The following is a 21124-nucleotide window of genomic DNA, read 5'->3' on the forward strand; positions in this document are numbered from 1 at the left end:
GGATTATGAAACAAGAAAGCAAACAAACACAGAATGGTGTGGAGACGAGCTAGGTAATGTATCACAGTAACAATCATTTCGCTAGCACACTGATAGTGCTACATTAATATTATAGTAACATTTATGTCTATGAAAATAACAAGTTTATTTGGCTTGACGTTTATCAAGGGGAGGTAGTCACTCGTAGTTTATGGCTTAACATACGGTTAACGTATAACAAAAATTGATTTGTAATTTGTGCAATACGTGGAAACATGTATACCTGTGTCTTTATGCTTAGTGTTAAGTCTTGAAATTGTATTTCTTCTTTACACACCGGTCAACTACTATAGTATATCATTTGGAAAGCAGTGCAAAGCACATGTAATCCAGAGAACAATAGCATTATCACAGTCATCCGAATCAGTTTTGTCGATGTAAAAGCTAGCTCATTTTTCACCATTAAAAGATGATTTGTGTTTCGTTACGTACTATAAAAAAAAATATATATATATAATCTGCATGTCGAATCATTCACTGTGTTGTGTACGTCCTACACCAGTTTGGAGATGACAAGCGCTCGCAGTTGTTGTAGCCAGTTGACACCACTCCTAACCGAAATATCGATAGCAAGCAAAATCGGACGTTTTCACAGGTTTCTAATGTCCAGTGGTTGATAAATTAGTAAAGGTATTGCCGTTGCAGTAAGAGGTTTGTCGATATATTAGTAAATGGTGCTTAGGTCCTAGAAGTGTATTCATAATGGTGGACCAGCAATTGACAGTTTTGTGAGCCCATACATCTACAAAATAAAGTGAATGTGACTGATATCACTATTCCGTGAAAACATGAAATTAATCTCGAAGATTCCACTTTTTGTTTCGCATATCACGTCCGATTTCATTTTACTCTATTTATGATGTCAATGTTGATATGAAATGACATTTTACTTCAACGATAATCATAAAACGATTAAAAGATCAATGACTCCTGAACTAATTTCAATACTCTCTAAAAAAAATCGAGTGAAAATTTTCACTCTTAAAAGAGTGAATACAAAAAAGAGTGAATTTAGAGTGAAATTGGAGTGAATTTTGAGTGAAAATGCTCATTTTCACTCATTTTGGAGTGACGTCAGGGATCACTCCAAAATCTTCGAGTGATCCCTGACGTCACTCCAAAATGAGTGAAAATGAGCATTTTCACTCAAAATTCACTCCAATTTCACTCGAAATTAACTCTTTTTTGTATTCACTCTTTTTAGAGTGAAAATTTTCACTCGATTTTTTTTAGAGAGTACTTTGTTTCAATTTATTTACCGAGAAGATAGTAATACATGTGAGTGACAAAGAATAATGTACACAAAGATGCAGTAAATACATTGTGTGTGTGTGTGTATATATATATATATATATATATATGCACTGTATATCTATATACATACCTACATGCACATATCAATGCATCTGTTTAGACGAACACAAGATCAAGGGGTACATGAATCCTAAACCATCTGTAATGGTAATTGATATGATAGAGTTCTCACACTGCACGCAGATACCTTGACCTCCACAGGCATTATACCAACTCGAAGATATGGAAAATATATTGTGGAAATGGTAGTTGAACTAAGTGAATTTTCGATACTTATATCCATCAAAGGAAAGACAGGAAAATAAAGTGAAAAAAACAAACAAACGACAACTCCATGATAGCAAGACATTCACTTTTTACAGCTAAAGAATGATGAGGCTAATAAGAGGACATGTAATTTTCTATTTTTAAAAAAAAGTAGTTTATATGTGTTATAGCAACTATGGACACTTATCTAAACGCTCGGGAAGTCGAATGGTTAGTACAGCTGCATGAGATTGTAAAAAGGTACACAATTTACTTTAAAAAGAAATCAATTTCCAACAAACATACAGAACTTTTGAAACGTCAGAAATTGGTTATGAGAAACAAAAAAAAATGAGGGAAAAATACGACATGTAAATAAATTTGCATACATTAGCAAAACAGTCTATTGCTTTCAACGAATCAGTCCCATCCTACGGTTTGGCCTCGATTCTGCCTGGTCAGCCACTGGACGAGTGGTGAGAAGTACTCCTCCATCGCGCTCGTGTCCACTGTACGCTGACCAGTCAAGCGTTCCAGTGCATCCTGCCAGGGAAGACTTGACCCAAGACTAAGCATCGACCTGCCAGACAGACAGGAGAGCATAATGATGAACCTAATATACATAATACATAAGTGGTAAGTGGTTAGGGGAAGTGTTAGGGGTTACGGTTAGGGTCAGGGTTAGGGTTAATGTTAGGGTTGGGGTGAGGGTTATGGTTGTTGTTGTTGTTGTTGTTCATTTTCCATCTGTGAAGATGGCTGGATTGCCCATATTCAGCTACACTAAGCTGGTCTTCCATGGGGTCCAGTTGGATGTGGGGTGGGACCACTTCACCGGGTTAGACACCCTGCTCTTTGCGATGAATGAATGAAGCGGGATCTTTTACGTGCATGAGCTGTGACTCTCTCATACACGGGACCTCCATTTTATGTCCTATCCGAGGGACAGAGTGTTTTGCCTCTTGCTAGAGGGGACGGTATGTTTACACACAACATTGCTCAGTCCAGGCTCGGGTTCGAACCCGGGCCGCGTGATCGTGAGGCAGACGCGCTACCGACTGAGCCAACTCACCGCCCTGGTCAGGGTTAGGGTTAGGGTTAGGGACAAAGTTTATTGTTAGGGTAAGGTTAAGGGTCAGGGTTAGAGTTTGGGTTTGGATTAGAATTAGGAGTTAGGGGTTAGGGTCAGGGTTAGGGTTAGAGTTAGAGGTTAGTGGTGAGGGTTATGGTTATGGTTATGGTTAGTGGTAGGGTTAGTGGTTTATAGGGTTAGAGTCAGGGTCAGGATTAGGGTTAGGGTTAGGGGTAAGGTTAGGGTTAGGGGTTAGTAGAATATGGATAGGGATAGGGTTATGGGTTACGGTTAGGGTCATTTTTTAGGGTTAGAGTTAGGGTTAGGGCTAATGTTAAGGTTAGGGTTAGGGGTGAGGGTTAGGGTTAGGGCGAGTGTCAGGGGTAGGGGTTTGGGTCAGGGTTAGGGGTTAGGGATAGGGTCAGCACGAGGGTTAGGGGTAGGGGCAGCACGAGGGTTAGAGTTAGGGTTAGGGTTAGGGGTGAGTGTTAGGTTTAGGGTTAGGGTTATGTATATGGGAACACTCAGTGCTACTTCGGACCAGAGGTCCATTGGCTAGTTTTCGTCTTAGAGGCCTTTTTTTTAACTTGTGTTATTCGTTTTAATACCAATTAATCTATATTTCAGTTTATTTGTGAGTTGTCTCCTCTGGATACTCTACGTTTGATTGATGGAGTGTTTTCTCCCCTTTGTTTAAAAATATCTGTTGAAATGTTTTGCAAGACTTTACATTTTCTGTTTTTTAATGGCGATTTATTGTGTTTTAACCTTAGATGAAAATACCTTTTGTGATTACGTGATAGGTTATCATATGTTCTTTAGTATGTATTCCTGGTTATGTCTTTTGCTATTTTGTATCAAAATAAAATACGTTTGTGAGGTTTGATGTCCTGTTCAAAGGTTTGGGAGCTGAATATGCTGGCATTTTTTCAAGGTTTTTTTTTATAGAAGTACTCTGTTTTTATTAGACAGTAGGGTAATTAGGGTCTTCAATGTTAGTCTTGTTAGCATTTTCCTGATTGTTGTTATTAGGGTTATTATAGGGTTTTATGTGTTACACTTACTATTATTTTCAGGGTTAGGGTTAGGGTTAGGGTTAAGGTTAGGGGTTAGGGGTTAGAAATTATTGCTAGGGTTAGGGCTCTATGTTGAAAATGAAGGTACTAGATAAGGCATAATATTAACAGGCGTTTTAAAAATCAATGGGATATATTACCTTCTAAAATTTGAAATCCTTACTCTCGTAGTTTTTGTTCCAGCCGATTTTAAATTTTCCATACATACAATGCACATGGATTAATTTTAAAGCAGATGGAAGAAAACCTATTCATAGCTAAGGGCTCGGAATTTTTCAGAAAAATAGTCTTGGTCGTAGTTACATCATATTCTACTGTGATCTTCAAGGTTCGAGCATTCTGCTTCCAGGCGTTTTTCACTTTTCCATATTCAGTGCGTATCAAAAAAAGGTAATCCAACTTTGGAGGGCTACTATTCTGTAATTGTCATCAATGGAGAGTACAATGTGCATTGATACAGTTGTCATGCATGACTGAGCACATGAACTTTAGAGATAACAATGACAAATTGCACTTTTTCCAAGTTTGCATGTTATTGCGAAGGAACAATGAGTGTCTGACTGCATGAATGAGATCTGTCAATGAAAGCGGTAAAATCATCAGGCCAGCCTGCACAACAGCAGATTCATGTTTTAGGGTTTCTTCTAACGTTTTATGGTTCATAACCTTCAACATGGCCACATTGTTGATAACTTGGTTCTTCCCATTAAGGCGAAACCATAATCCATTAATTTCTACTCTCTTCATTTCAAGGCATGGTTTGTCACTGGGAGCTATGTATTGAATATGACCGGAGAAAAATGGATTATGTGGGTTGGCCTCTGTTGGAGCGAGAAGTTATCGGACAAAAGGCTATGTTAAAGGATATGGACCATAAAATATCAGGAGAAAACCTAAACATAAACCTGCATTCCGTACAGGCTGGCCTTATTTGGGATCTTTCATTGACAGATCTCATCCATGCAGTGAGAATTGCATTGTTCCTTCACAGTAACACGCAAACTTGGAAGAAGTGCAATTTATTATTGTTATCTCTAAAGTTCATGTGCTCAGTCATACATTACAACTGTGAACATAATTAGATGTCAGCGGAAAGAGGAAAAGTTCATCTTTCCTCACAAGTAACATTGTGCTCTTCATAGCTGACAATTAAGAAATGGTAGCCCTCCAAAGTTGGATTACGTTTTTTTTTTTTGATAAGCACGGTATAATGTATATAGAAATTTTGAAAGCGCCTGGAAGAAGGACTAGTGGTAGTTAAGATTTTAAACTCTTTCAGAAAGATAGCCTTGGTCTAAGCTACATCGTATGCAATTGGATGTCCAAAGTCCAAAGTAGTTTTGTTTCCAGGCGTTTTTTATCTATAATGCATGTAGCACTGTTTGAAAGCGACTGGAAGAGAGACTAGTAAGAAGTAAGCACTTAAACTTTGTCAGAAAGATAGTCTTTGTGTAAGGTACATCATATGCTATATGAAGGTTAGGTTAAGTGTTTAGGGTTAGGGGTTAGAGTGAGGGTTAGATGGTAGGTTAGCAGTTATAGGGACTTTGACAGAGGTCATAAGTACGAGTTTAATATCATCGGTAGTTCACCGCAAACTTAGATGTTTTCTGAAACTTCGGAAATTAATTTCCAACAAGTTTTCATTTGTGATTTCTTGTCATATGTTTATGCCACTGTGAAAAAAGAAACACGATAATGCGTATGGATACACATACACACACAATATATAGGAGGAGTACCTCAACTTTTGTCCTGCATCTTTTGAGTCATAGATATTGCACAGATGGAGGGGTCCCTCATATCCAGCCGCGTTGCACAGAGCTTTATGGAACTGAAATTGCACAATGTAGCTGATGAAGTACCTGTTCGTACAAACAAAGGGAAAATGCACATCCGTTTGATCTGTTAAAAAGTTTTCGGCTGTTTCTCTGCGTTGCAGATTATTATATACCCCATTTCGACATTTTGCTAGTTCATTTGTACAAAGTTCCGCTCGACCTAAGTGCACCCATCTTCATTGTTTTTAAGCGGTTGTAATTTTTCTTTTTTAGTAATTACAAGGCTATTGACGATAAGGTCTTCTCGCAAAGGCAGCGGCTGGAACGAGTATACTTACATAGCGGAACCGATACGACGGCATGAAAAGTGGCCTGAAATTAATATAGACGTCAATATATTATTCGTTGCGTGCAATGCATTCGCGTAGGTAAACATTAAAGAAGCTATGATAACATGTTAACTTTTGAATGCTTTTGAAGACTATCTGTTGAGAACTACGTCTATGCATACCACAATATCTTTTTCTATTCAAAGACACTTTGAACAGACGGTATTAGAAATGATAACCTCGTTGACTATTTTCAATTCAAAACTTTAAATATAATTTCGTAGACGACCTGGAAAAAGTTACGTATTACGTACGGCAGGAAAGGTTCAATCAATTTTCCCGGTTGCCAAGAACACCCTTGTTGTCAACGTATGGCAAACCGATCTGTTGGGAGAATATCAGAAAGTGATGTATCGAGTCACCTGATATACGGCGTGCCAGACGCCACATGAAATTTCGCTCCTGGATCGAAATCATCTTGTTGTCCTGGCAACGGGCTTTTCACACCTTGGTATTGTCGTCTGTTCATGGTGTGATATCACAAAAGAGAAAAGGGACAACAATAAAAAAAATTGTAAAAAATGTAGAAAATTACATTTTTAGTTAACTCTGATAAACATATTTCAAAACACCATCAACTGATTTCCTCATCTCCACTTCTGTCATTTCATTTTTTTTTTCTGCGTAAAGAAGACATTGCCTTTAAATCCCAAACCCAGGTGGCTGTATCTCACAAATACTTGAAAATATAGTCGTTTGTCAGGCCCTATGAGATTTATGTGGTTCGCATTAAATCGTCGATCAGTTTCATCATTTTCTTGTTTGTTTCTTTGTTTTTGTGAATGTCCTTGAATGTCGCCAATAAACGGATCTACTGTCACTCCACTGTAAAATATGTTCTTTACATACAATATTCTTGATTTGTCTGTCTACTTTACGTACAATAACTTTATAAATTAAAAAGGCTATACTGAAATCATTTCTAAAGCATTTAGTTTTGCAATGAGTTTTTTTATTTGTTCATCAAAAAACGCTTAAAACAAAACAGCTTTAAACAAACGTGTGCGAATATGCACTTTGCAGGTACAAAATATCATGGCATAGTCAATCACAATTCACACGTTATCATTAATTATTGACCTGAATGAAATCCATAAGTCGTTGCGCACATAAGATTAAAGGGATGGTACAGTATCGGTGGAGATGAGAATTGGGCTTTTAACTTTTTGCGAGATACCAAGCAAACACTTATAAAATTGTACAGAGCATACAATTCTAAAACGAATTCAAAGTTTATTTGATGAAAATCAGTTTTGGAATGGCTGAAACATCCAAAAATAAAGTAAAACAAAGTGATCGTAATAAATGGTGGGTCCCGCCTTTTATTAGAATCGCTCTGTTTTGGATATCTCAGCCATTCAAAAACCAATTTTCATAAAATGTGGAATGGTATAATTTTAGTTGGTCAAGATAAACATATCCGTTCTCCGTATAATTCCACGCGTTTGAATTCGGGAACCTACAGTTTTACAAGAGTCATTGTTTTTATGTAGGCCCCATCATATTCCTGACATTTACTTGTGACATCCTCAGATGATAATGACCATTTACATTTGTGTTAAGTATGTTTTTTTCTTTCTTCTCCAATCAAAATATATGGTTGTATATATTTGTATTCTTGTTTTACTGTCAATCATTTTGTAATCCCATCACTGAGAAAGTGGAAATATGAAAATAAACTTGAACTTGAACTTGAATGCCTCATGGAATAATATACCCTTTTATATTTCATAAGAAGTTTGTCATTATCTCACCGAAAAATTAAGAAAAAAAGTTAGGCCTCAACCAAAGCTATACTATCCCTTTAAAGTGAAAAGCTAGCCCATGTTTCGGTTCACTGTGGTTCACTGTGACACAATCAAACAGAACTTAAACACGCTTGTTAAAAGGCGGTATTTATACTGCACTTAGTAACAGTATTTAAAATCGGACAGAAAATAAGAGAGTTTCAAAATTCTGAAGTCAGACAGGTTTCCCAAGAAACACTTGAATTAGTCACAATGGGGTATGCAGTAAAATTATGTCATGCATGACGTCATCATCTCACGAGTCTCCCTCTGAGCTGCACAAAATTCTTTAACTAAGTTCCTTCAATCAACAGGCATCAATCATATTCTTCATATTCTATTCTTACATTGCATATTTTGCCGAATGATCACAGGCTTTCAATATCTTTAAAGCATGGATGACTTTTAAAGGAGATGGACTCGTATAGAGATCAAATCATGGTTATCTTATGTAAAGGCAAGCAAGAAAACTGCCAGGTGACGATGCTATATATTATAACCACATCTATTTGGCTGTCATCGGTATGACACAAAATCAAGTTCGCGAAAATACATGTATTTGAATTGAGTGTAAAGGAACTTCTACCGATATCTTTTTCTTTAATTTTATCCTGTCAATGATATTCAAACTTATGGAGGATCACATGCCACTTTTTTTTCTTTTCTTTTTTTTTTTTTTGGAAGGGGGGGGGGGGCAAGCACTCACCTCATCTCCCACCAGGCATCGTTGTAATCCTGCGGTTCCACTTCTCCTCTAAACACCTTCCATCGCCACTTGTCAATCAGTAGCCCGAAAGGAAGGAAAGCAATCTTGAAGAGTGCTTTTTCCATAAGAAAATTGATGGTAGACTCTGTGAATGTCAAAAAAAAAAGCACATAAAAATTGGTCCTTAGTAATGATTATACTAGTACTGGTGAAGGTGATAGGCTACTGTCACAACCCCAAAAATCAGCCTGCTCGGCGACCTGTCGGCGAGTTTTTAGCCATTTTCGGTCGATAACCTGTCGGAGACCGACCGAGCACCGCTGATGTTAGGGCATCGCTCGGTCGCTGCTGACGTTTTAACGCGGAGTTCAAATTTCGGCGGCGCGGCCCAAAATAAGATCGGTGTTGTTGCTTTGCTGTTTGTTCATTTCCATCTAAGAAGATGGCTGGATAGCCCATATTTAGCTATGTCAAGCTGGTCTTCCATGGGGTCCAGTTGGATGTGAGGTGGGACCACTTCACGGGGTTAAACACCCTGCTCTTTGCGATGAATGAATGAAGCGGGATCTTTTACGTGCATGAGCCGTGACTCTCTCATACATGGGACCTACATTTTATGTCCTATCCGAGGGACAGAGTGTTTTGCCTCTTGCTAGAGGTTCTAACCCGGGTCCTTAGGATCGTGAGGCAGACGCGCTACCAACTGAGCCAACTCACCGCCCACCGCTCTCGGTGTCCGAGAGGCAACGACCTAATCGAGCGGTCGCTGTTGAGCAATGTTGAGCAATTAAGAAGGGGCGGATCCATGAATTCATAATCCATAAAGGAGGGGGAGGCGCTTATTATCTCCTTACGTCAGGGATGAAAGTGCTTATGAAAGTGAAAATTCTTGAGCACTTTCATCACTTACAAAGGGGGAGGCCCCCGAAAATTTGAATTTTGAATAAAAACCAAGGCAACTGCACTGGAATTTAATGCATTCCTCTATCGCAACATTATATATATATATATATATATATATATATATATATATATATATATATACAGTCAAACCTGCCTTAGCGGCCACTTCTCTATAGCGGCCACCTGTCTATAGCGGCCAGCGGCCACAAATGTTGTTTCCCGTGGTAGATTTTAACCTGTCTATAGCGGCCAAAAACCTGATGGAGCCGTAGCCGAGCCGATAATTCAGCGTGTTTTTCTGCTTTTTAGCCTTGCCAGTCATTCCTGGGCAACGTTCAGTGATCGCCACCGTTGCATTCATCACTTTTTCAGTCCCAATAATGCACTAGTGTTAAGTTTTCTTCATGACTGTGCACATGCTACGGTACTGTGCAACAATTTCGTAAACACCGGCATTGTTTTATGCATGATACACACGTGTGCATACGTACACACATACATGTACATGTAAGTGTTTATAGATGTATACAACGATGATACATGTACATGTAGGCAATGTACACAAAGTTGGATTACCTGTCTATAGCGGCCACCTGTCTATAACGGCCACTTTTTCCGTATCCCTTGGGTGGCCGCTATAGACAGGTTTGACTGTATATATATATATATATATATATATATATATATATATATATATATGGGGATGCAAATTACCACGGTTACTGATGAACATATCAATAACGTAACACGTTTCCTCTCTCCTTACCGTAATCATAGTGAGGTTCGCTGAGGAGTCCAAGGCGATGAAAATAACTGGGCGTGGCCGCTGAAAGGGCGATGGTGTCCCCAATGGCTTCGTGGAAGGCAGGATTGGCTCCAGATCGGAAGACGATGTGCTGTTTAGCATACTGAAGGAAGTACTGGCAGTGTCCCATTTCGTGGTGTACGGTTAACAGATCCTCCATGGTAACCTCTGTGCACATCTTAATTCTGGAGGGAAAGAGGAATGATTATTTTAACACTCATTAATCTATGTCAATTGAGATTCATCCAGTGGTACTATTCATTTAAGAAACAAAAAATAAATTCCCGCATCTGGACTCACTTGAAAATACGGATTCACGTCCGATCCTGGAGGCTACGACAGCACAACTGAGTTGGTGGCTGCAAACGTCATAGCCGATCGGCGCAGAGGCACTCGCGACGTGATTGTTCGGAGTTATTGTTTTATAGAAAGAAAGAAGAGAGAAAAAAATGGGGCCCTATACGACTAATCTGCCCCAGACCGCACGTAACATAAAACAGACATCATAAATCTTGGAAAAATATAAACAATATAAACGAAGTTAGAACTTCGTCGAGAAAATTTCCCAGATTATAGAGCGGTTCACCTGGGAGAGGTTGTGTCCACGCCAGGTAACGTCAAGAGAAGGGCTGCCCAGACTATTATTACATTAGTACACTAAGCAGCCTCTTCATGGGCGTTTGTATTCGCGTTAAAGCCCAGGGACATACTTTCAGCCATGATCTCCCACCTGAAGACAGCCAAACATACTAAGTTCAAAGAAAGAGATGTGCTCATCCTTGCGCACAAAAAGTATCGGGTGCTTGAGAGGAGGGTCCGGAAAGCTGTCTATGTCAATCCCGAGAACCTCCAACTATGGGACACAACCCCTCTCGGGTGCACACATGTAATCCGAAGAATTTTGCGACGATTGACTCCGAATAGTACCGTCGATTGTGCCTCCTGCACCGACCATCAACGACATTTTCCCGCAACAAAATCAGACGAGCTGATGAAGCGTCCAGGATCGGAAACCGTTCTCGAATAAGACAGAAAGTCCAAATACAGTTATTTTTTTTAATGGATTAAATTTTCATCACAATCTTGTTTATGATAGTTAGGTCATGTTGTGCAACAGTACTTCATGTGAAATAATGAAGTTGCCTTAAATCATACATGTTTGACAAACTTTTGACAATCGACATACGTTCAAATATATGGAGCAAGTATACGAGAACATGCATGTCTTTCAGGTGAGGGAGGGGGAGGGAGGTATTATCCACTGATACACCCGGTCGATATTCGCGAGGGTGTGATATTTCGCCCTTCAGTTTTTCCAACCCCCCCCCCCCTAACATAAAATTGCCGCCACTAGATTCTTTGGTCCTTGATGGGAATTAATGATTTGCGAAAATGCAAGCATTTAAAGTCGATTATTGGAAAACATAGGCGTGCACATGTGGATTTCATCCTGAAATCTGAGACGGACGCTCCAGTAAGTCATTCAATCTAAGGTAGGGGAGTCTGGGGAGTGTATAGCAATCAGAGCACTATAAAGTTAAGCATACCATTTCATTTTGAAGTCGATTTCACAGACGGGGAGAAATCAAACAGAACGTTAAATATTTCATAAAATTGGACGAGATAGAAGAAGGATGTTGGTTACAATCTGTATCTATACGTAGATGAGATAATTCACTGATGAGCTCATCGACTTAATAATTTTCGTACAGCTTGACAGGGATGGTATGGTTGAGCAGAGGATTCAGTTTTTAAATTCTTGCGGGATACTTCCACCTTATAAACTGTTAATCTATGAGGAATTCAATGTTTACTTGATGAATGTTAATCTATGAGGAATTCAATGTTTACCTGATGAAAATCGGTCGTGAAATGGCTGAGATATGATCAATATCATAATTATCAATAAAAGGATATGCCTAGGGGAGGTGTGGCGTAGACATGCTTCCATTATATCTATTTCAGACTCAAGTCCTTGTTTAGACTTCTGACATTCTAGTGAAAGAAGTTGTTAACCAAGTTTAGTTCCGAATTGCATGGTGATTTCGACTTCCATATGTGCATTTGATAATATCATGCCTGGCTATGATGAATTCAGTTGAATTGGTGAATAGCCCAATAGGCCTACCCGTACTATATAGTATTGCAACTTTCATTTAAGTCAGAAATGGTGTAATATCTGCTCTGAGTTGATAAACTTTGGTCAAAAACTATACTAGCATGTATCTCTTGAATCCATGATTTATGTCAAGGTTCGACGGTGATAAAGATTGTGAAGGCCACGAACGTTACATGTTGAACTGTGTGTGTGAGTGTGGTATAGGCCTAAAAGTGTTCATTTGTGTGTGTTCATGTGTCCAAAAATCCTACGTCGGATCATTGCTTTGCCCACATCTGGGGCCCGTTGCATATAGGCCTAGGTTACCATTATGGTAACTTTGCCATCCAATGGTAACTTCCATGGAATTCCTGATTTTGATTAGCTGTTAAGTGTTGTTGCCATGGTAGTTACCATTGCATGGCAACGTTACCATAATGGTAACTAAATTATGCAACAGGCCCCAGCTGATCTGATGTTTACATGTATAACTGTAGCTCGTACGATGCAGAGTTCGCAAACGTTCTGGAAGTAGGTTTAGGTGAGATTGTGATTGAAATTAACGCATAAATATGTCTACTATTACATAACACTCGAGTACATTGTGCTACCGGGCCTGCATAGGCACGCCAGTGAACTGGCAATCTTCACTACACATTAGTACAGATCACAGAGAAGCGCCGTATCGAGTACTTAGTAGTACTAGCACTTGACAATGTACCTGTATTGCCAAAAAATCGCGGAGCCAAAGAGGGAGAGGTAAAAAAAATACGAACAATCAATGCTGTGCAGTGAAACTAAAGGCAGCTCACGCAGATCTAGAAACAACACCCCGCTCCCTTGAGCTTGGCCACTTGTTGGCCCTGGCGAATACACGTACGTCATACGTCAGCGCGCAAGTTGGTAGGCCTGCTTTGAAATACATACTGTACGTGCCAATAAATCATTCATTCACTTTAATTGTATGCAAGGTGTAAGAACAGAGCTGATCTCTTCAGACGAGAATAATATTCTTCCGTAGAAATCAAACATCAGACAAAGCAGTGAGTATCCAACTTGTTACAATCGACATTGTGAATTAACAGTTTATAAGTTTATAAACCATACGGATTCCGAAGGAATATCTAAATTGTGATCATAAGCCCCGGTCATTTATATCACGGCCTATCTATGATCTGGAGAACATCACAAATGTACTGTAACACTATGATTTCATTCAATGATCGAGAATGGTGTACAATGCGTATGTTTGCGTGTGCATGTGCGTGTGTGTATGTATAGATGTGTTCAATTACTGTATTTGTCTGTGTACATACTCACACACGCATATAGATAAGCTCGCTGCTTGCGTTGTGTCATAATAACTCCCCTTGGATGTAAAGTACATTGTACAATGTATTTACCGCTTGCCGCAAGGCAGAATCCACTGAATTACACGCAATCAATTGGACGGCTGGTATAGTACAGTGTTTCTAGTACGTGCTCTGCATTTAGGCTTGTCCTGAGTAGGTTTCCTACACTGATTCTGGATAAAACGTCAAGGTTACGCATGGATTGGGCATTAAAGAATCATAGATAAATTGCAGGAGAGTACCGTGATGCGCTTGTACTAGTAACTGAATTTTTGGCCGAGGGCAAGCAATTCATTGCATACTGGTGGGATCATTGTAATTTATCATAATGTTCAAATATCGATGCTAGTTTTGAGACCTCAGTGAATTTATAGACTCTGCAAGACAGACATACAGTTTTTGCCACACTATTGTCGAGCCCAATCCATCCCATTGCATAAATGACAACTTTAAGTACCGGTATCGGTTAACATAGGCTGCTAATTCCTCAGTTCAATCAATTTAGTTGCGAGGAAAAACAAAAAGACCAAAATCACATCCAGTTCCATATAATTCACATTGCAGACCTACGTTGTCACCAGTTTATATCACTAATTATAACAAGATATAGGCCCTATATTATATATCATATTATATTATATATACCTATGTAAATATATATATATTATATATTATATATATATATATATATATATATATATATATATATATATATATGTGTGTGTGTGTGTGTGTGTGCGTGTGTGTGTGTATATATATATACTGACTCAAGCTTTCCAAATATCCTGGGTGGGAATTAATTAGTTGTGAAAATGCAAGCCGATTATTTTAAATCAAAATTCATATCTTTTTCATGCGTATATAAGGGAAAAACACAGGAATAAATGCAGCTCATTTTAATTTGTCTGATCACAGGTTACCATGAACCTTTTGCAAGGCATTCTTGATAGGAGACTACGACTCTGCCATGCCGTTTTCTTCTCCTTCACAATGGTGAATTTCATTCTCTGCTGCCAGGCGTGTTCATGTACGTCTAACCCTGAAGTCTGTGATGGAAGCTACAGTAAGTCATTCAACTTTTTAAGGTATAGTGTAGTCTTGGTAGTTTACAGCAATCTGAACAACTTGATATATCATTTCATTTTCAAGTCGACTTCATACCAAATATAAAATCGAGCAGAACAGTAGATATCAATTTATAAATTCACAGGAAACAGAGGAAGCTATTGCTCTAATATGACGCAGTGATGTTGGTTACAACCTGTATACCCAGATCTAAAAATGCAAATGTCGTTATTCAAATCAGGAAATATTAAAATATGTCTATAAACGACCTTGAACTAAACAGTCTTGCATGCTAAAGTAATCTGATAATCACATCCTCCCCTCCCCCAAACACACACACACACACACACACACACACACACACACACACACAGTGTGCTGATGACAGAAAGAAACTTTAACGAGAACGCAACGTTGTCTATAGGGGGTAGAAAAAAACAACAACGTAAAATCATGTTTGTGGAATATATTTGTAGTGATATGATATCTTTGAACATGCCCCATAAAATCCACAAAAAATAAACGTATCATTATTGATGGAATTCCAGTTACCTGTAATACATGCCGTACAATGGTGTATTTGAATTATTCTGTTTCAGTTGAATTGTAATGAATTGATCGTATTGATTTTCAATTGAATAGGAATTAATACTTATATCATGTTAAATTATTTGTATTTCTTTTTGGTAGCACAATAAAAAATTACTAGTACTTATTGGTTCCGAACCAACAGTATTTGAAGGAATGATTGCGGCACAATATGGCAACGTATCTGGCTTCGATGACATCACTTATTCAGTCGACGTGACAAACGTAACCAAGGACGCCGACAGCGATTTGACACCAGGAGTCATGGTGAACATCACTACTGGAACCCATACGTGTGGCTTCCCCGATCTTGAAGTGAACTCTACTGTTCTCTTTAGTAGTACGTAATCGGTCACTCATTTTTTTAGCCCTTATAATTATGTAATCTACCTTTTAATGCTTATATCATTACTGAACTATTGGGTATCTGAAAGAATAAATTTCAGCTGATATAGTATCTTTTCAGCCTTTTCTTTAGCCCTTCAGTTTTAGCCCGAAGTGTTATAAAACTAAACTTTATTGTTCGTCAGAAATATTTTACTACCACTTTTTTCTGTTTTGTATCTTCCACAATATCATTGTACTCTGTTAAGTATCTTCGGTCATCACCAGTGGCGGATCCAGGGCGGAGCGCACCAGGAGCGCCCCTTTTATTTTGTTAAAACAAAACAAAAAAAGAAAAAGAAAAAATGGGGAGGGGGTACTTGCGCCCCCCCCCCCCCCTTTATTTTGTAAAGGCGGTCCCTCTTTACGGAATTCCTGGGTCCCCCCCCCCCCGATCATGTATAGCCATTATATATATTATTTTCCATTATATTACGGATTGTTGTATTGAGGGCTTTATGATTTTCCATGTCATCAGTAATTGAAACACGAATACAGTTTCATAACTTCTCACGAGTGTGGAGTCCACAGTACGTCGCAGTCTAAGGCATAATATAGCAATCTCGCCTAAAAAACGACAACATAAATGCACGTCAACGACCATCGAAAGTGTGTCCACCCGGATGCACAGTGTGTCAATTGTCCATTTAATTCATATAAGATGAAAAACTACCTCAATTTTCTTGATGGACTATAACGTTCACTGCATTCCTTTTTGTTGTGAACGAGACATTGTGGAAAAAATACAATTTCAAAACTTAAGAATGCATCATTGTAATTTAAGAACCATTCTAACTGACAGTTTACGTCACATATTATGAATGGATGCTCCTTCTTTTTCTTTCTCATTGTACTAAATATTCCATTGTTTCACCTTCTCCCTCCAAATCCCTTTCTTTTCTATCTTTCATCTCAGCAACTCGTGAAAGAGACGGTCCCTACAGTTACTCCATTGACAGGTGTGGATCTGTTGTGCTGACTCCGGACGATGAGGAGTACCACGATCTGACCTGCTCCGCTACAGGTTTGGGCACTGCAACGCCCCTCCTCCTACTCGTCTGCAGCACACTTGCAATGTTGCTCCATTCGCAGCCGTCCAATTGATACTCTATGCACTTTCCATCGCACTAAAGTCAACTCAATGTTCTAAGGAAACCTGTCATAAAGTTGTCAATTAATTTTTTTCTCATAATTGATCAAGTCTTTTGGTAAACAGTGGCCGTACACAATAGCAACAAAGAAAGTTCTTACAATAGCAGCTGAAGATAAGAGTTTGGTATATCTGGCATTTTGTCTGTGTGAGTACTATGCAACAGTTTTGTTTTATTTTGTTTTTTAATCTAGAATAGTGGCTTTTGTGAAAAAGTAAAGAATATTGCAAAGCTTCAAAAATTATAATGGGGGAAATTAAGAATTGTTCCTGAGTTGCTCATGGTGCAATACTTTGGCCAATTCGGTGTAGTTCTAATATCCATGACATTTTAACATCCTCACTGCTGTATCGCAGCCTCTGTCACGTGTTTGTGGAGATACGTCCTTAAGTAATGGAAAGTGGGACTTACATCTACTGCTACTGATCTCATGGATTGATTTTAGGAATAGGTTTTTACAAAAACATTTCTATTATTGTACAGTTTTAAAATATATTATGAGTTCACTACAGAAGAATAAGATAATATAGAACTATTTTTGTATGTACTCTGCATTTCAAGTACGCGTATATTTGTCCTTCCTAATTTCCTGATTTATTTCCTGTTTATCCTTTATAGTGTTGTTTCCTCATGACGCACTGCATAAAAGATATAAAAATTTTTGATTACAAGGACCTCTAAAATGCTCTCCTTGTCTAATTTTTGAATGTGTTCGAAGTTAATTTCTTCCAAAATGATTTAATTCAAGGATTAAAACATGACGTACTCTGTGTCACAAAATAATAAGGTGAATATTGCAGAAACATTTAAAGTCTTGATTTTGAACCCACTCATAGGAAAACAACCCTTGAAATAAAAAAAAATGCAAATAGTAAAAAAAAAAGAGCTGATGGTGGTTTTTTCCGAACTACAGACAGTCGGAAGTCATAGTTTTAAAAGATGTATCATGAACAATCATATGAATATTCATGGCCAAACGTATGGTGGAGTCCCATGGCACAAAAACAAACAAACAAACGAACAAAAAACAAAAACGCGAGGTTAAGTCGAAGTTTTCTATATAAACGCCACATGTTTTATCGGTGTCATTTCTTTCCATCGCCTTATTTGGCGTAGATACTTTTACATAATTATTATTTCATTTATGTTAGCTAGTGATCCTCCGAGATCATAACAGCAGATTACTCTGCACTCAAAATGCCTGTAAGTGCTTAACAACTTAGCGATGTTGCACAAAAGATACTCTTTTCGAGAAACGAAAATTAGGCACTCGGTAATGTTATTGTTTTTGTTGTCATATCTATGTTACCAGTACTATTACTATTGCAATATGGTTATCATATCTATTGTATAGTCTGCGGAGTGTAGTAGCAAATGTTATCAGACCGTTCTTTACTTCTGTAACCTTTTATATGCTGTCTAGACTTTAAAATGTGCAACGTTTTTTACATTTATGATGCATACAGCTGTACAGTATATGCAATGATGTTTATGGTCTGAAATGTAACTACATCTCATATTAATTAACATTAATAAGGATACACTTGTATATCCAGTTGTATTTTGTTTTCGTTGTTGGTGTTGATGGTGCTGTTGCCTTTCATTATGATGACAAGAACGAAGTTCAAAACACTGAAGATCGACTAAAGTGAGTGTGGTGACGTCAAACTAACTCAACATTATGCATCAAATTACCGCAAAGAATACTGGATTTTTGCATTTCATTTGTCTACACACACACACACACACACACACACACACACACACATGACATGACCACTTGCTATACTGTAGTACTTATACGAAGATAGAGAGAGACAGAGAGAGAGAGAAACATTACTTACATTTATAAATATGCTTTTCTCTGCGAAGGAATTTAGGATCATAGACTTTCAAGGGGGGGGAGGAGGAGTCTTGTCAACTGACAACGTTTACACTAGAGGCATCTGATCATTTTTCACACAGTTTCCATACACCTGCTACTGTACAGTAATTACTATAGCCACATCTATATGCCGGTCTGTAGACTCCCATAACTCGTAAGACATCGCAAATGTTACAAATCTATTTCAAACTCTCAAGAAGTAATCGAATATGCGTTTGTATTGGCTGGAGTTACATTTTGGCTAGAAGGGTTACGGTGTTATCACTTCAGGTTGTAATTATGATCGTCGACGGCTAATGTTAATAGAGCTGTTTAGCATTGGGTGCAGTGATTTAAAAAATGTTCAAGATATCACATTTAATGCATATGTGTAGGTCACTTGCATCACAAAAAATCCTACCATGTAAAAATTTTGCTATAAAGCCTAAAACATAAGGAGATATCACTATTTTTCCCACTAAACCATATCTGTAGACATTTTTATGGTAACTATAGTTCACATTTTGTATATTTAACAATACTTAACATTAATTATACTGATTCAAATGTTTTCATTGCTTGTTTTTATCCCTAACTCACATTTTATAACTATTTTGAAGCAATAAATCAGGGTTTTTGTTTCCTCTGCAAATGGTGAATAATGCCTTTAAGGTTAGCAAGAACGCAATGCCCATTGTAAAAATAGATAAATAAGTAAATAAATATATAAATAAATAAAACTCACACAGACACGCCTTTTACACATTTTGAATAGCGAGTTATGATGATGTCACACTTTCCCGAAACTGAGCAAAGATGGACGTAAGATAAAGAAAATGGTCACATTCGCCTCTGATTGCATAAACATTGGGTCATTTGTGAAGCCATCGTAAATAACCGCCGGTTGAGTTTCTCAGATTCCAGCAACAATTTCGTGAGAGGTGGCAAAATCTTCGCGTTTTATAGCCACTGGGTTTTCTTCGCGAGTCTTTTTGGGTGAACTTCTTGACAAAGATTCACATCTTCGTGTAGCCTTTATTCGTGTGTGGTTCGAGTGCTATCGTGTGACCTTCTATAGGCATAGTACTTTCTTCGGCTGTTGATTGGCTTTTGACCATGTTTGAGGCCGTATCTCCCACGAAATTGAAAAATTCTATTTTCATATCGCCATCTTCTGTCACTTTTGGGACAGTGTGACCCCACCCTAAGGAAATAAACATATGCACCTCGCATCGCTGACTCTAGCGAAGTTCGTGCAAGTTGACACTCTTGTATTGACAACGCACAACGCTCGTGTGTGTGTGTGTGTGTGTGTGTGTGTGTGTGTGTATGTATTGTGTGTTGTATATTCGCACAGTACACGTGTGGACGGTACAACTAGATCTACGGTAGATACCCCGTATCGTACGCGGTTTGCCCTTCGCACTTTTCCAGTCTATCACATAACAAAGCGCAGCTGCAGCCCTATCGCCGCGCATGCATGTTCTAGTACGTACAGATTGTAGGTAGAAACGGTTCTACACAGGCCTACTAGAACACTAGAGGCAGAAATGACAAGGAGTTGGGTCAGATATGACCCCATTCAGAGTCATGAATTGGGTCAGGGTGACCCCATTCCGGGTCTTCATGACCAAATTCCTTCATGACCAAAGTCATTTTTGACCCGGAACGGTGTGTGACCCCAACGGACCCAGTTCCGGGTCAGTTCTGACCCGAATTCTTTTAGAGTGTAGGTGCAAAGTTATCAACGGTTCTTTATTTTCGTAACCTTTTGTTTGAGGTCTAGACTTTAAATGTAGGGTTTACCACTGGGAGCAGTGATTTAACAGTGTTTAAGAGCTGTTCGAGTTATCACATAATTTCTGATGAATATATGTAGGTCAATTGTATCACAAAACATCCTTCCATAATTTATTTGTAAAAAATGCAATAAAGCGTAAAATATAAGGGGATATCACTATTTTTCTCAATAAACCATTGAGGGCACCAAAGGGCATTTTCCCGTATAGATATTAAAAGTTGCAAATGTGTTTATAAAGGTGTAAGTATGCTGGAGATAATTTCTCCGGCAAATACATGCTAAGTCCGTCATAACCATGGTAACCGGTTGACCTGACTTAAGGGTTCTGACAATCTGAAATATTTCTTCCTCATCTGTTGGGGTAAGAAAAATGTCTTGTGAAAGTGCGGAGGAAGAAACTTTGTAAAACTTACGTTGGAGTTGTTAACAATATCTGATGCTAATTTTGGGCCTTTATTACCAAAATAAGCATGACATAGGCCTATGTCATTAGGTTCTGAAAACTCTATTATCACCATATAGAATACTGAAACATTCTCTTTATTTTTCCTTGTAATTTTATTCCCATACAAACAATTCACATTGTCGTTTTCAGATTTCTGAGAATGATACATCTTATTTGACAAACGAATCAATCTATTCAATTTATTTCGATATTATTATACTTATCAAAATCATAATCATATTGAGTAGTAACTGCTTT

The 21124-nt window shown here is 38.2% G+C and overlaps 2 protein-coding genes across 2 annotated transcripts in view; one reads left to right on the plus strand and one right to left on the minus strand.

Moving 5' to 3' along the window:
• Positions 1-1987: 1987 nt before the first annotated feature.
• The window catches only part of LOC139709340 (angiotensin-converting enzyme-like protein Ace3), a 77542-nt gene continuing 58405 nt past the window's right edge, over positions 1988-21124 (minus strand). Inside the window, exons 8-12 of the mRNA XM_071621294.1 lie at positions 10080-10303; positions 8411-8555; positions 6280-6378; positions 5490-5612; positions 1988-2179 (exon numbers count right to left, since the gene is read on the minus strand). Coding sequence (XP_071477395.1) covers positions 2020-2179; positions 5490-5612; positions 6280-6378; positions 8411-8555; positions 10080-10303 — 751 coding nt within the window. The 3' untranslated portion in view covers positions 1988-2019. The remainder of the gene's footprint in view (positions 2180-5489; positions 5613-6279; positions 6379-8410; positions 8556-10079; positions 10304-21124) is intronic.
• LOC139709321 (uncharacterized) lies at positions 13126-18287 on the plus strand. Its single transcript, XM_071621278.1, has 4 exons — positions 13126-13259; positions 14484-14631; positions 15367-15561; positions 16522-18287. The coding sequence occupies exons 2-4, from the start codon at positions 14490-14492 to the stop codon at positions 16707-16709; spliced, it is 525 nt and encodes a 174-aa protein (XP_071477379.1). The 5' UTR covers positions 13126-13259; positions 14484-14489; the 3' UTR covers positions 16710-18287.

Source organism: Diadema antillarum, unplaced genomic scaffold, assembly GCF_040938485.1.
Source record: "Diadema antillarum isolate AM-2024a unplaced genomic scaffold, OU_Dant_1.0 seq00001426_RagTag, whole genome shotgun sequence".
Lineage (NCBI taxonomy): Eukaryota > Metazoa > Echinodermata > Echinoidea > Diadematoida > Diadematidae > Diadema > Diadema antillarum.